General features: G+C 37.3%; 1 protein-coding gene across 6 annotated transcripts in view; it reads right to left on the minus strand.

The window, feature by feature from the left end:
• The window catches only part of RIPOR3 (RIPOR family member 3), an 856,049-nt gene that overhangs the window by 53,708 nt on the left and 785,820 nt on the right, over window positions 1-16,521 (minus strand). For 5 of the 6 annotated variants that reach the window (XM_044089954.1, XM_044089949.1, XM_044089950.1 and 2 more), the window contains 4 exons: window positions 13,271-13,432; window positions 12,266-12,421; window positions 7,511-7,713; window positions 3,274-3,357 (listed from right to left, as the gene is read on the minus strand). In XM_044089954.1, the coding sequence (XP_043945889.1) occupies window positions 3,274-3,357; window positions 7,511-7,713; window positions 12,266-12,421; window positions 13,271-13,432 (605 nt within the window). The remainder of the gene's footprint in view (window positions 1-3,273; window positions 3,358-7,510; window positions 7,714-12,265; window positions 12,422-13,270; window positions 13,433-16,521) is intronic. The other variant, XM_044089953.1, reaches the window with a different exon arrangement.

Raw genomic sequence — 16,521 nt, forward strand, 5'->3', positions numbered from 1 at the left:
TTTCAGAAAGCACTCTAAAATTTTCATGTTTCCTTTTTCTTAGAGTCATGGTTTCAGAAGTTTATAGCTAATTCCTAGGCAAGCTTTCTTAATAGGCTGTATTAAGCCTAACCAATTTCCTTCCCAAAGGTGAGAATCAAACCCTGCATCTTGTGTCTGTGAGTCAAACATCTTAACCATTATACCAAGCTCTAGTCTTTAGCTGTATATATTCTTTTTCATCCATTTCCTTTTTTTTCTTTTGTACTTATCCCATTAAGTTTTCTTTTTCTGTCTTTTGTCCTTTTACCAATAGAATTATTTTTCCCTTTTACTACCTCCCAGTTTGTATCTTCATCGCTTATTTCAGAACCTTCTTCTATATCCTCTATTATATTTTCTCAACTGTTTTTTCTTGTATTTCTACTTCTTCTAAAATGTCTTCTCTTTGTTCATTTTCTTCTCTTTCTTTTTCCTTACTCTTATTTTCAATTTTACAATCCATCAACAAATGTCCAATTTTGTTACATAACATTTCAATTGACATTTTTTAATCATGTCCTATTTCCCCACAAATATAACATTTTATTTTGTCAGTTATCTTTTCCACAAAAAAAAAAAAACATATTTTGGGCTGTCCCCAGTATTTTACAACACCCTAGTCCCCTTCACATTTAGTATGCTTGATATATGTATATTTTTCCCTTTCTATTTTTAACACAATATTACAATCCCAGCCACCAGCCCATAAACCCCATTTGTCAAACTTTTACAATGTCCAGTACTTCTTTACATAAAGCTTTCAAATGTTGTTTCAAAGTCTCTTTTTCTACCTCTGTTTGAAATTGTACACAAATCTTTCTTTTTTGTTTCCTTGTTAAATGTTATGTAAAGATTCCATGGGTTGCAGTCTTTATTTTTGTCACATTCGCCAATAAAATTTTCCATTAAAAAATAGTCTCAAATATAATGTCACAAAACGTCTCTTTGATAATAAGAATAAATGCTCTTACCTCATGTGCTTTTACACCCAAAGGAGTTATTAAATTGTCCCAAACTTCATACCTGCCCATTTCTTTGTCTTTACTTTGAATCCTTATCATGTACTTCCTTCCACTTTTCATTTTCTTCAGCCTTCTCTTTTGCTTCTCCACTTTTGAATTACTTTACTTTCTCTGCTTGTGTTTTATTTTGCATCTCAATACTATTCTTCAGGATTGTCTCTGCATCCTCCTTTTGTATTTTCATCATAATGCCCCAGGAAACATCTTCATTTTCTGGCTCAATCTGCACCACCATTTCTTTAAGTAAATCTCAAAACGCTCCCAACTAGAGGCTTGTAATTATACATCCATCATGTGCTGACTAATCTCCAGCAAACAGATTTCTTTGAAACATTTCCTCAGAATCTTGCACATATTCTCTGGTCTCAGTATTTGCTTCCTCCTTCATTTCTTCCACTACTCTATCTCCTTCTCTCTCTATCTGCCTCCATACCTGTCTCCTTCTCTCTCTATCTGCCTCCATACCTCAAACAGGAAGTGCTCCTCCAAAATGGGTCCTACTCAACAGTAAAGAGTAGGGGAAACTCCCAATGCCCTGGCCAAATTTCCCCTATTAGTATTAATATCTCCTTGGGTCTCCCCCTGGAAAGACAATAATAGCCTAGTGTAACTAACCCAGCCAACAAAGGATGACTAAATAAATATTTTCATAGTAGACGATTTTGAGATACTAGACCTTATGTAGTTAATAAGGAATCTTTGTACAGGTTTAGTGTATTTATTTTCTAAAGTATGTAGCCAGCAAAAGGTCTGAATTTATGAATAAAAATCAGTATATCTGGGATGAACAAGGCTCAATCTGTGAGACAGACTCGTAACAGTATTAACCAGATTAATTAATGCCTACACCAAGTGTACATGATCTGTATAAACATCCCTACCACATTTTTTGTGCTTTCTAGTCACTCCAAAGATTATACTAAGTATACACAGTCTACATTTTGTGGTTACCTTTATGAAACTAATGGTGAAGTAAGAAATGTCTGCACGTCCGGCAGGTGCAAGGCCAAACCAAATCAGGATTAAGTAAACAAGCGGCCAGCACCAAGGTGTAATAAGCACAACAACAAAACAAGAATGAATAAATAAATATTTAATGGTCCCAGACTGGTTTCACCCAAACTGCTTTCCTCGGTGGGATATATTATGTATTCATTCTTGTTTTGTTGTTGTGCTTATTACACCTTAGTGCTGGTCACTTGTTTACTTGTACCTTTATATCCCCTCAGTAGTTAACGCTGCAAGAAAATCAGTAGGAAAACTGAAATTAGGAGGAAGAAGGTCTGAGTTATGCTTTTATTGTCTGTTCACTTAGAACAGTGTACACGGTGTACTTTTAAGTGCAGGCAATAATGGGTCCCAGGGTATGTCTAAATCACAGAAGTCAGGAGGTATGAAACAAATTATATTAACAATAAAGAAATAAATAAAAAAATAGCAATGAAGTATCTGTACAAACATATTAAAGGAAAAAAATGATTGTCTCATTTATAGACACCTTCTTTCATATGTACGTGTGTATGTGCATGCTTGTTTCTGTTTTTAAACAAAATATAAAGAATTCAAACCTAATCATGCTAACAAATTTTCTTAGCACAAACTTGTTTGTCACAGGAATGTTAGTCATATGAATGACATTTTGCTAAAGTATGCTTTTCATTTTTTTTACTGAGAAAAAAAAATCAAAACATTCTCATTTGTTTAATAAAACAAAAAAATGAAGTACAGCAAGGCAACAAAATTCAACACAATTACTACAAAACACAGAATTTAATTTGCAGAAAATGTTTATATTGCATTCTGAACAAAATGATATACTTTTCTTTGTTCTGCAACAAACTATGCAGCGCTTGACTTATTTAAGGAAAGAATCTGGGATCACAAAGAAATGTATCACACAAAGGAATTTGTATGACTAGCACAGCCCTCACATCTGAGGTATACAAAGGGAGATTAATAATAGTCAAAAGTACTTTATAGAGGATCTTAGGTTAGGGCTACATACAATTCAAGGTTAGACATTTGCAGTCTAAGGGACTGCAGAGAAGTACAGCCTTATGTTCACAGTATAAATGAATATTCCAAGTAGTAGAATACCATGCCCTGCATTTACAGTGGACCGTATGGAAAGTCTAACAGCTAGCTGAATTTAAAGGTAGATAGCAGTAATATTCAAGGCTTAAATCATAAGAAAGTTATTACAGGTGAGTAAAGCTGATATTCTACTTACCTTCAAGAGCTTCAGAGCCAAACAAGCAGCCTGCTGCAACCGAACGTCTCTGTCTTTCAATAAGCTTGTGTAATACACTACTCCCTAGGGAGAGCAAAAATAAACATGAAATCAGAGGTTATAAAAGCATGAAAACAGATACACATTGTTCAGCAAAAGAATGTGTATGTTGATACATTGTTACAATGTAGGCTTTCATTTATACTAATATGCCAGCATTTACCCTTATCATTTTGCTATTCACCTACCAATAGAATACATATTTTCAACAACAGCACTATTAACATCTTTGCAATGAGTCTGTCAGTTTTTAGGTCATGTTGCACTGAATAGAACTTTATTTAGAATTGCACTAATTACTGTAATTAGTGGGGGGGATTCTGCTATAGATGTATCTCTACATTTCAGAGATCCATGGATCCCCACGCTTTAGAGCTGCAGAAATGACTACAGATAATCGAGGTCTGTATACTGTTTATTTCTAAAACATAATATTTATTATTTATTTATTTTATTTAAGTTTGATGACCGGGGAAGTCCACTGGGCCAAGAAGAGCCAGTTTTCAGTGGAGGCCTGGGGAGAAAAGCTCCACAATAATTGCAAGTTACATTTCACATGTTACAAAAGGACATAGTTCATACAGCTAATTAAATATTTGCAGATAAGCTCCATGATATTTGCAAACTGGCTTGTCACAATGCTACAAAAATGAAAAGACATAATTCCATACAGAAATTTCAACATTTACATAAAGTGAATATTTTTGTTATAAACTTAATTGTAGGTTTAACATTTCAAAATATATAGCTACTAGCCATTAGTAGGTTAGGAAAATATTATGCACTGAGAGGGTAACAGTATAATTGAGATTGGAGAGTATAGTGCAATAGATATTAGATATTGGTAGGGGAGGGATTGTTTTGGGTGGGATGAAGTAATAGTAGAGGTAGTTGGATGAGTCAGTGCAAGGTGGAGGGGTTTAAGTTGATATACTAAACCATCTTCACATTCAGAGGTAAACAGTGGCAAGAGCATTCCCATTTGGAAGAAAGATGAGAGAGTAGTTGAGATTTGAAATTTGTATGGTTAGGTAGGTTGCGTAGGTGTATGGGGAGAGAGTTCTACTGTTTAGCTAAGGAGTGGGACAGCAGTAGATGGCCAGGAGGTCTTGCAGGTTTGTGAACCTGAAGGAGATTTTGTTTTTTGGATCTGAGTGAGTGGTTGGGAATGTAAGGTTTTAAAGAAGTAGTGAGACCTGGTCAGTTGACAGGTTTAAAGATGAGCTTGTGGGCAATGGTGAGTTGTAGGTAACTGAGGTAGTTCAAGCCAGTTGAGGGTGAGGAGGGAGTGACAGTGGTGGGTTGAGTTTTTTGAATTGGTTGCAAATTTGGAGATCTTGTGGTAGCAGGATTCAAGTTTAGACTGAAGGCCAAGATGGAGACTGGTGAAAAGAGGAGCACCATACATAAGGGAGGGGAGTAGGAAGGTGGATGCATGAGTTTGATGGGTAGAGGGGCTTAGGAAGTGGTTGTGCCTGTAGAGGAGATCTAACTTTTGGTGGGTTTTGTTGATTGCGGAGTGGATGTGGGTGTCAAATTTTAGTTCTTCATCAATAATGATGCCAAGAAGCTTGGTGTTGAGAATGATTTCAAGGAGGGTATTGTCTGCATGGTGAATGTGGATTTGTCAATGGAGTTTCTGGTAGGGGAAAAAAACATTAGTTTGGTTTTATTTGCATTTTTGTGCCAGATGGTTAGACTGCATCCAGGTTTCTGTTTTGGAGAAGGCTAGTTGGGTTTTTGCTAAGAGCTCGGAGGGGGAGAAGGCTGAGCAGATGATTGTGGAGTCATCTGCATAATAATTACTTATCTCTATGGAAAACCTAATGTGCTGGTTAGTTATTTATGGCAGGTAATGGGCTGCCCCATCTGAAGAAAGTCTGGTGCAAGGATCCCACTGTATATGTGGTTAGTATCTCCACTGGGGTAGGAATGGTTACAACTTTCGGTACTCTATGGCATCTCCAAAGGTGATAGACAAGAAGAATGTTTAGAAGACAGGCTGCGGTCATGCTGTGGTCGTCACGCAGTCAGCCATGAAGACTTTTTCAATGTTGGACCATAGCTTCAGCGCTGGCAGTAGCTCTGCATAACAGAAGCAGGGGCCTGCCAAGCCTTCCCCTGTGGCCATGCATATTTCTATAAAATGTTTCATGAAGGATACCTTGTAGATATAACTTAGGGGAGTCAGGTACATATTCCCAGCCCACACACTATCTGCCATGCATGACTCTGTTCATCAGATACCAGCACTGCAGTGAAACAGACTGCCTCCCTCTCCTGAGTATAGGTGGTCTAGTGTCAGCTGTTCCCTTCCAGTGATCTCATTGAGTCCTTCAGCACCCAGGCCACTAATCAATCCTGAGTCATATGTATTATAGTCAGGGCTTTATACTTCCACACCATAAAGCTGACAGTTTCATATTCCCTTTCTGTATTCTCCACTTAGTGTAGAGTCAGTTCTTGATATAATGCAATACTTAGAATTCAGATAACAGTAGAGGCAAAACTCACAGATTTCTAAAAAGTGTGCAACATTTCTGGCCAAAGAACAGTTAATAAGTAAATGCACAAGATAACAGCTGAAGTTTGCTTTTAGTGCATCAGAAGGCTACAGATGGCCACTGCTCTGTGGCACAGAGAGATATACTCGGACTGCAGCCCAAATGACCAGAGTATGATTAGCAGTTCAGGAACCATAATCACAAGGCTAGAAGAAAGTATATAAAAAAACCAACAGTGCTTAGTGTTCACTTTTACTGAAGTATAACCTCCTCTCTTTGAATACTCTGCAAGTATCTCTACCACTAACCCAGTAAATATGTATCCTGCATTCTGTTGCTTGTTTGCTATTTTATAGTCTAAGTTAATGTATTTTATTCTTCTAAAAGAAACAGACACTACAGTAGTACAAATGTAATACAAGGTCAAGAAATTGACTTTGTTCTCTTATTAGATGAACTTGTGAACTAACTTATTTTATGCAGCTTGACTCTGATGTTGAGAAGTACAATGTTGTTGTTGTAAGGGAGTGGCTAAAATGGTACAACACTGTGGCAAATGAAGGTTTAAACTTATTAAGACAACATCTCACAGCCCCATTCCAATCCTGATGCATTCTCAGTGTCCGTATATTTAAGGAAGAGGAGTGTGGGGTGCACTCCCCTTTTGATGAGTTGTGCTTCAACGTGCTCAAACAGTGGCTTATACTGGATTATGAAATATATTTTTTCAGTCATGGTTTGATTTTTGCCATAAGTAGGTGGACCCGTTTTTTGTGATTTAACTCTGTGCTCTAATTTACCCCCTCTTTTGAACTCTTACTATCTAGTGTGATATTTTAGTCCTTTTTCTAAATATATAAAGATATACAGACATACACAAACACACAAAACTTGTGATTCCTTGTCTTTTTAAGAGAGCTCATGTTTACATGCTTTGAAGGAAAACAATGCAGGGAAGGCATAACAGAAAATTATGAACCTCAAGGGAATCAAAAAACAAAACAAACAAAAAAAAACATACAGGTAAAGTTGTCTTCATTTTTCAAAAAAAAATTATAAGCACAAAAATAACTATCTGCAAGACTCCAAGAAAGACCCAAGTTTGTTTGCTTGTCTTTTGGCTTTTCCCGGTTAGGGGTCGCCACAGCGGAACTCCAGTCCGCTAATGACTGGCAGTAGATTTTTTACGTGTCGAGTTTGCCAGTCCTGACACACAACCTTCAACGAAGGTATGCCCATTCACGCATGTCTCCACACAGAAGACGCTCCAGCTGAGAATCGAATGGCACAACGTCTTGCTGTGAGGCGACAATGCTACTGCAGCACCACCTCCGCAGTTCCCAAGAAAGACCCAAGTAATTTCATTAAAAGGTGGTGAACAACTAAAAGAGTTTTCCTGAAGAGGCTGGAGAAACAGGGACACTAAGAATTCAGTAATACATGGGTGTAAATGAAAGGACATTACACTGTTCTTGTGATGGCTGCTGAATATAGTTGCTGGCAGAGTAAGATCCCAATTTTATCAATTAGAAAGAAATATGGACAGACTCATTAGGTCAATAATCAATTCAAATGTATTTTTCTACGTCTCAATATCCAACATGGGTTTAAAAAAATCAGTAATCCTTAAATATCTTACCAAATGTGTGAACAACTACAGAAAGGCACATTACCTTTTCTCTAAAAAATCTATTTGCTGATGCTTTCAACAGGCCCATTTTTGCTGCCTTGGAGACCCTGACATTTTCCTCCAGCTGAAGGGCACACAGTAGCTTCAGTGTCTGATGCAAAGGCTGAAGCTGTGAAATTTGTTTCCCTTTCAGTTTCTTCAAGGTTTTTAATCTTCCTGGAGACTGCAGAGCTTCTATTAGGGATACTGCAAAAAATTAAGTGGGGCTGTTAGTAACTGCACCACAGTAACTTTAGGTGGTCATCCAGCATGCAATGTACAGTTATCAAGTTTTAATTAGGGATAAGTCCCATATCCATAAACATTTCTCGCACCAAGCAATCAATAAAGTCCATTTTAGGATCCTGGCGTTTTTCATGTATGTGATAACCTTCTCAGTCAGCAATACCTGAAACATGGTTAGGCAGTGCAACACAGTCTTTGGCAATGGGTAGCTTCTTCAAATCGCTGTTTAAAAAGCTTAATTTACTATAAATACACTACAAGAGCTTTCAAAATGTGTGTGCATCTGTTACTCTCTCCCTCCCTACATACAGTGACTTACACAAAGATTTTGATTTGACACCAATGTTAACAAAACTATATACATGTGACTTCTGGGGATTCAGCATTCAGCTCACACTTACACTGAACACAGTGTAATCTGATCTGCTTGATTTTATGAATGTGCTTAATGTTTTAACATTGCAGTAAGACTGCCCAATCCTGCAATACAGAACCAATAAAGAACTAAAATAATATGCAATGCAAGTTAATGCAACTGAAGACAAAGGTTAGACAGGTAATAACAGACTAATCAGTAAATCTTCCACAGAGAATTTTTTTCAGTGTAGCTGGTCATCCTGTGCAGAACTCAAACTTCTGTATGGTTGCTATTTCTAGCACCACATTTTTACTAAATGCTTCAGTGTAGCACAAAACTTTAATAAAATGTAATGGATATTAATGGAGACCTTTAGTAGTGGCAATACTGTACCCATCATGGATTGTATTGCATATTATACAATTATCTTAAATGGTTCATCTTGACTGGCATATCAACAGTTTACCCATACCTTTTGTTTCATCAGGTATGATTCTGTAAATATACCATTAAGTATGCTGCATTCAGTTAGTATTGCGTAGGCATGTTTCCTTGAGATGCTTTGCTTACATCATGTCCCAATTACAAATTGCACATGAATAAAAACATTTTAGTAGAGGAACGTCAGGAATCCAAGCTAGTGCTTGGATTCCTGTCTAGAACTGCCAGTTTCTAGCATCTGCTATGAATTCCTTGTTGGCGACCTGTGTCCTTTGCATATGCTCTCAAAAGGATTGGCTATTACTAGTTTTAGTCTACCTTTGAGTCTAGTACAATGCTCTACTATACAGTGAAAGAGCCTTTTCCTCTTCCCATGTTTGTTTAAAGCATAAATCTGTCTGTATCATAGGAGGTTACTAGGCTGACAGCCCCAGGGCCTTTACAAGTCTAGCTAAGTTCAACCCATGTTCCCAAGGGTGTCTGGTTCAAGTAGACACTAAAATCAGCACCTAATTGCCCCTGTCCAAAAGGGACACAGGTGGAACCCCAAAGTGAATTTCTGATCACCCATCCAATCGTCCAAATGGCTCTTAAATAGGATCAACAAGGGGTTTTGTTTAACATGAATAGGAAGCTTGTTCCAAAGGTGAGGCAACCTCCGTGAGACAAATCTGTCTCTCCAACAAGTTCTGTCGATGTCACATATGAAGTTAAGGTCCTTTGAGCAAGCGAACCGTGTACCATTTGACTTGTGAATGTGCAGCATTTCCATTAAAGCTGGGTCAGAGATTGCTCTGTATGCAAGGTACAGGTTGCCTCTAAGTAGTCTGTATGAGTCAGAGTAAAGTGACAATGATTTCAGTCTGTCCTCATAAGACAGTTCTTAAGACTGTAAGGAACTTTTGTGGTCTCTCCAATTGCTGCAGGTGTTTGGAAAGGAACACACCAAAGGGAGCATTGTACTCTATTACTGGCCTGATTATGGAAGAGTACAGGGGGTTTACAACCTCTTTTTTTTCTGGAGGCAATTCCCTTACTTATGAAATGAGCAATATAAGATGCCCTTCTTACCACTGTGGAGACATGTTGATCGAAGTTAAGGTTGCTGTCAACTTGTGTGCCCAGATCTCTCACAAAATGACTGTGTGGTTAGGTTATTGCTATTGGTGTGGTAGTTTGCAAGAACATCACCCTTGCTGAAAGGGATGATAATGCATTTTTTTTGCATTGTTTAAGACCATGACTTTGGCACCAGTCATTAGTCTGTGTAAGATATGGATAGAAACTTGTTTTCCCCTTTGACGTTAGCCTCACAGGGGCTAAATTTCCTTTTCAAAACCCCGAGTACACAAATCTGTCTCATTAGCATCAGCACCTATACAGATTTGCTGGAGTGTATGTCAATGGCTGTATTTCTTATTTCTCTTTGCTAAATGATATCAGGTACTCACCTGCCTCTTTGTTAATATTATTACATGGAACAGTTTATCCTTTCTATTAACTCAAACCACATTGTAAGCTAACTGATAAAACTGATACCATTCTAACTCGGTGTTTATGTAAATGTACTCATCTCACTTCAAAACAGGCGTACTTTGTCCCTGGATAATTGCAGCTTCTCTAGTACAGTTGAAAATATACGTAAATGATAGTAGTAATAACTTCTTTACCAACCACAATGTGGAACAGAGGATGGTGTAAAGGGAGGGGCTCCTGTGTTATGGAGTACAATCAGTAGATACATTTTTTTTTTAATTTTATTTCTGACGTAGACATGCGGGCAGGACACCGAGGTCTTGATGCTCCTCCTTTGGAGAGAAGAGAGGAGTGCAAATCTCATTGGGAATCTTATTTACTGCTCTCAACTTAGTGTGAGTGCAGCCGGATAAGCTAAGACTCTGGTAAGGAAGAACACAGGATCCAAAAGCAACTTAACTTCAGTAGCAGAATGAATTTGAGTAAAATAAAAAAAATGTCCAGATGGCTATTAAATTGCATTCTAATTTCTTGGTTCCATCAGTGCAGATTCAGTCAAGTGAATTGCTCTTCCGATATCCACAGAGTTATCTAGTATGAAATACTACTACTTTAAAATTCACATGGCTCAGTTATGAAGTCATGTCTCCAGACCTTCAGTTGTGCTATCAGTCTTCATAGGTCACTCAGCTGGAATCGCCTACCTATGTGGGAGAAGGCTTGGACTCATGCTCATAGTCCCATCTAATTCTAACCTTACCTGATAACCCCCCCCCCCCAAAGCTATCTTTTAGTGTCATGCACTTTGTACTTAGGGTTTGGTACATGGCCTTGCTGCTTGCAGTGTCTATTCACATATAGAAGCTTTCGATAGGCTTACCAGTGACAGAGAATCCTTTCTTGATTTAAGGTAGAATCCACTTCCCTTCTAGTTCTGGTTTTCCAAAAATACATTTTACATTCAAAAAATCTTGCATTTTTATCATGTAAATAGTGTCCATGGGCACTGCCGTACATTCCGGAAACTTGACAGTTTAAGTCCGTATAGCAGAAAATTCTGGAAAATTTGTAGTCACTGATGGATTATAAAATGTACCAGATCTTTATGACTGTTATCCGCTGACCTTAATCTTGCCTCACTTGAAGACAATGTTATACTTGTGATAAGGATAGTAAAGTTGTCCTAAAAAATTAAATGGAATTATTGACATTAATGTAAAACTATTAACTAGACTATTAACTTTTCAAATACATTTCTCATTCAGATCTAGATTTGTACGAATGCTGGAGGGGGCAAGTTAAATCATGTAACTAATTTTAACACTTGTTTAATTCTTTGATCATAGTCTTTCCAGAGCCTATGGGTCACTTTCTGAAATGCATTTCTGAAACCACTTAAAAAGGCAGAGTAGACAGGCGTATTGTCTCCTTCTGCTGCCAAGCAAATATAATGTGAAGTTGCAATGTTTTGGACCCAGTTTTTCCTTTCTCTCGATCATATCCCAATTTTCCTTTTTTGTCTTCTCTGCACTCATGTTGTGTTTTATAATGTATTGCTCCTTTCTTTGCCTGTGAGTCTGTATTCTCAGTTTACACAAAGGTCCACCTGATATCTCATTACTCACTGTATCAATATTCAATCCTATTGCTTGCTGGTGCCCTAACAGTATGTGTGTGTGTGTGTGTGTGTGTGTGTGTGTGTGTGTGTGTGTGTGTGTGTGTGTGTGTGTGTGTCAGGGAGGGTAATCAGGTTTGTACGACTTGGACATGGTTCTTTTTAGTATTTTCATCCAGACTAAATGTCTTTTCAGATGACACAATATTGTCATTTTCTCATCTCAGCATGACTATGAAGAGATGTGGGACTTACTTTTGACATTTTCAAGCAGTATACCATTTGTAAACATACTCTTGACAAAGAAAATGTCTTGGTAGCACTCAGGAGTTTACATTATAGGAATTTAGGAACTGTATACATGATAAACTTTCAAATAGTTACCCACTTTAATTCTGTGTTACTGTGTACTCTGCTCTTTTTTGTGGTTATTCTGATTTTTGATGCATTTTACATAAACAGTATAATTTTGTTTGAAAAATGCTGCTACCTGAAACACTGGCTGAAAATGCTGCATTTGTGTAAAACTGAAAATGTTCTTCTATAACTGCATAGGCTCATATACATTCTGCTAATAAATTTCAAGTCTCAGAACTAGGAAGAAATCGGAGGTATGGACTTACCCTCCTTTGCAAGCCTGTCGAGCTGCTCTGCTACACCCATAGCACAGCGTTTATTCAAGTACCTGCAGAACTGGAATAGTGTAATCACATCTGGGAAAGCAGAGGAGGACAGCAAACCACAGGAGGTGCTGATCTGTTCCACAAATCTTTTGAACACTTCCAGTGAAAAAAGAAAATAAGACAAAAATGTGAGAATAAGGAGAATTTGTTCCATGTTTAAGAATGCAATCCAGTTATCACGAACAGTAAGATTCTGACAGTTTGTCAGTTGCACCAGACTGTAGTTCATCAGTTCAGCATATAGAAAAATAATGCATCTGAAATCACCTGTAGCTATACTGCACAAATGGAACAAAAACACCCACACTTCAAAGTTTCTAGGAATGTGCCCAACCTTTGCTGCGCCTCTTAATTTTACATTTTGGACTGTATACTTTGTACAAAGTGTTAAGGGAATTCAGCCAAAGAATAAAGCAGGATCTGAGGGTTTCACTTGCACCACCAATATAACTAAAGAATCAGTTAAATTAATGAGTTATAATGCCAGGAAAAGTGTGTGAGCTGTTGCATGTGGTGTACTGTTTCAGGATGGCATAGTATACAACACATACTGTAGGCATCAAAAACAAAGCAAGCAGGTGGCAGAATCTTTATACTGGAAGAAGGGCTGTATGACAGTGGTGCTTTCTGCTCAGAATACTAAACCATCTTCACATTCAAAGGTTAAAAGTAGTTTGACTGGGGGCAAATGGTGTCTGCAGAGGTGGTTATCATAAAAGAATGGGTGACATTGGAATATGGTGGCAGTCAGTTTTAATTTGCACTATGACTATTACACATTATGCAAATCAGTACTGAAACTAACAAAGATAACATTACAGACCACTGTTGAAAAAATGCTGAAGTGTGTTCTTGCTTTTTGTAGGAAACTTTTTTCGTCGTATATGGTATAATTTCGTAAAATGGCAATAAAATGCTGTATATATTGTAGAAAACTGTATTTACCTTTGTCTATATAGGAATGATACTTTGTTTTTATTTTGCCCTTAAAATTCAGTAGGAACCGTCTTTCCATTCTGTCAGCTGTGCAGTATAGCGGTGTCCCTGAGTATGTGCATTCATTCCAGAATTTCAGTGCAGATTTCAGCTTCCTTGTCTTTGGAACAACTGAAAATTAAGATACAAAAAGTCTTAAATCAGAAGCAAAATGTCCATTTGGTTATTACACATTTTCCTCATTAAAACTCACATTGTATAATTCATTTTAATTTTTTTTTAAATCAGATGTACTTTTTAAATGTTTTTTTAGCTATGATGAAGTTTTGAAACTAAGGGATGGTAGTGTTAAATACAAGTTGTGTCTTCAGTAAGTCCTTGAAGGAATGTTTAATTATTAATTTTGATTTTCTTTGACACTCTACTGTTTTTTTTTGTTTAATTTTATACAGTTTTTCCTAAATTCTAGAAATATAACTAATCACCATTTTGTACATAAAAGGCAGGTTCCTATTATATAACTGAAGACTGAATCCTTCAAATGCGTCTTGATCGAACTTGAAAGCACGAAACAGCAAAATAGCGAAATGGCATGTAAGTGATTTTGTTCCCTGGGAAAGAAATCACTTGGCCGCCTCCATTACTTTGCATTTTTGTCACTGTAGTTCGATCTCGGAGTTGGTATATTTTAAGTAGGAGGGTGTATGTGTGTGTGTGTGTGTGTGGGGGGTGAAGCCCCCCCACTTTCTGTAATGTTTTGAAGTTTTTGTTTATTTTTTTTGTGGCACAGCAATTTTTTTTCCTGGGAAAAAAATCACTGTTCCGAGTGTTCGGGATTGTAAGTTTTTGCTTACATGGGGTTGATAAATCAGCATTTGCTGATTTAATATAGACCCTAAAAGGCAGGGTAGGAAATGATCTATCATAATCCTGCTTTAGCATTTTTTGGGGTGGGTGGGTTTTTTTTTTTGTCTTAATCAGCTGACCATTAGTAATCCTGGTGCCTCTCATCAATCACTGGGCCTACCTACCTCTCATGGCTTCCCCAGGACTTACTCTGATATGGGTCATGGCCAATGAGGTGTCCAGAGTCCCCATCATGCCTCTGCCAGTAATGTTTTTCTACCTTTTCCCCTCACCCCACACATGCCATTGTAACACTGCATGAGTGGGACATGCAGTGAGTGGATAGTGTCATCGATACTTATCTGAAATTCACACCCCCCCCCCAAGAAGCACCTTGAGATTGTTTCCCCTGACCTATGCCAGGGAAATATAATCATTTTGTGTGCTCTGGGCATGCACCCCTCCCTCCTCCATCCTCTGAGGAATGGGGTGCCCATCTGCACCTGCAAACATCTCAGATACCAAAGCTGGTATTAGAACCCAGGTCATCTGTGTTATAGTCAGGGTTATGTCTCTCTTTGCCAAGAGCTGGCTATAATCCTGTGCAAGAGTTGATGCATCATACAGAACATTGTAATTTAAAGAGTTGTATCAGAGCACTAACAATTGTTTGTACATAAATAAAATACAATGAACACACACACTCACACAAGATACATATTTGAGAAAAGTATAGAATGGTGCACACTGTTGTGCCCCATTTTGTTGACAAAAAGTGTCGTGCATCTTTAAGCAAAAGATTGTGAATGTCGATGCTACAGTGACTCAGCTGTAAAATATTCATACTGTTTTCAATGGTGTCTCTGAGGTCAGGCTGCAAGCAGTAATGTGAAACTTTTTTTAAGAATTTCCTTTTTTCTATGTTTGTGTCACCTCTGTTGCAGTAGATTCAGAGATAAAATGACCCAAACTGCCAAACTGGTAACAAAATCCACAATGACAATATGGAATCAACTTTAATAAATAAAAGACATCAAAATGTGTTAAAACAATTCAGACTAAACATTTTCATCCTGCTACAATCGGGCTTCATCAGAATCTGAAATCACAGTCAACAGTGCATTTAAATACCCCATACTAAGACGATGAAAACCAATTAAAAGGCCAGAGAGAGAAAGCACTTGGTCTGGATTGTTTTAACACATTTTGATGTCTTTTAAGTTGTTGAGTCTGTGCTGGAGCCGTATTTTCTCAGGACTTTGTTACAAATTTAGAGATAAAGAGTGGAGGGGCAAAAACATTTTTTTTTTTAATTTGTGAGATGTTTGTCTTTTTATATTTATGAGATGCCTGTCTTGTAGAGTTTCCAGGCATTTGTGAGATGCTCATCTTGTAGAGTTTCCATGCTTGTGACTTTGAACTTTTAATTTTTCTGTTACAATATTTTGAGTACGATTTGATATTACATAATTGAATGGTATATAAATTGAAATCCATGATGTAAAGGGAGCAAACAGACTTTTAAAGTCTGCTTCTGAGAAGCACTCATGGTCATCTCTGAGCAAAATAAATTCTTTACAACTGTGTGGATAAAATGGTTATAGTAAAATATATCATAGAATGGCTTTACCAGCCTCATTCTTTTAAAACAGCACACATATTTTTGTATCACTTAAAAAGATAAACTTATTAAAGTGTTCGATTATACAAAATGGGAACATGAGTTATAAGGTGTGTGCTGTCAGTGTGCATGCTGCAGATGTAATTTACAGTTTGAATGTATGCTGTTTTCATAATATGGTGTCTTCAGAAGGTTGATACCTTGATGATAATGGAACATGCTTGCTGGTTAACTGAACCTCTGAATAAACCTGCATGTGACCCAGCACTTATCACAATATGACTTAAATATATCTTTGCTGTCTAATCACAGTTTCGAATAACATTGTAATGTAAACAGTAGAACTGAACTGTGTATTAATTATAGCATTAAACAACAGTCTGATACATTTCTGTAGTTCCAATATAAGAACTTAGGGCCTGAATAAAAAAAAAAAAAAAAACAGCTGAAAAACTAGTCACTCAAATGGTTTTAGTTTCGAAATATTTTCCAAAAATAGAAAACATCTTTCTTATCAGCTTACTGGCAACAGCAGGTGCATCTGTAGTTCAATCATGCATGTACCTGTATGCAATTCAGCCAAGGATCAGGACATTTCAAAGCTTTTCTTTTGAGGAATTTTTGCTGGGACAGGTCTGTATTATATATACCATACAAATTATTTAAATAAAAATATGTTTAAACCCTGCAAGTACTTCTGGGATGATTTGTCTAGTACGTAACCTGGTTATACATGGAATGACACCAGCTGAAAAAAGATGCTTTCCAGCTGGGTGAAGGCTATACTCCTTAA

This window comes from Protopterus annectens, chromosome 12.part0 (genome assembly GCF_019279795.1).
Source record: "Protopterus annectens isolate FY-2018-M chromosome 12.part0, PAN1.0, whole genome shotgun sequence".
Lineage (NCBI taxonomy): Eukaryota > Metazoa > Chordata > Ceratodontiformes > Protopteridae > Protopterus > Protopterus annectens.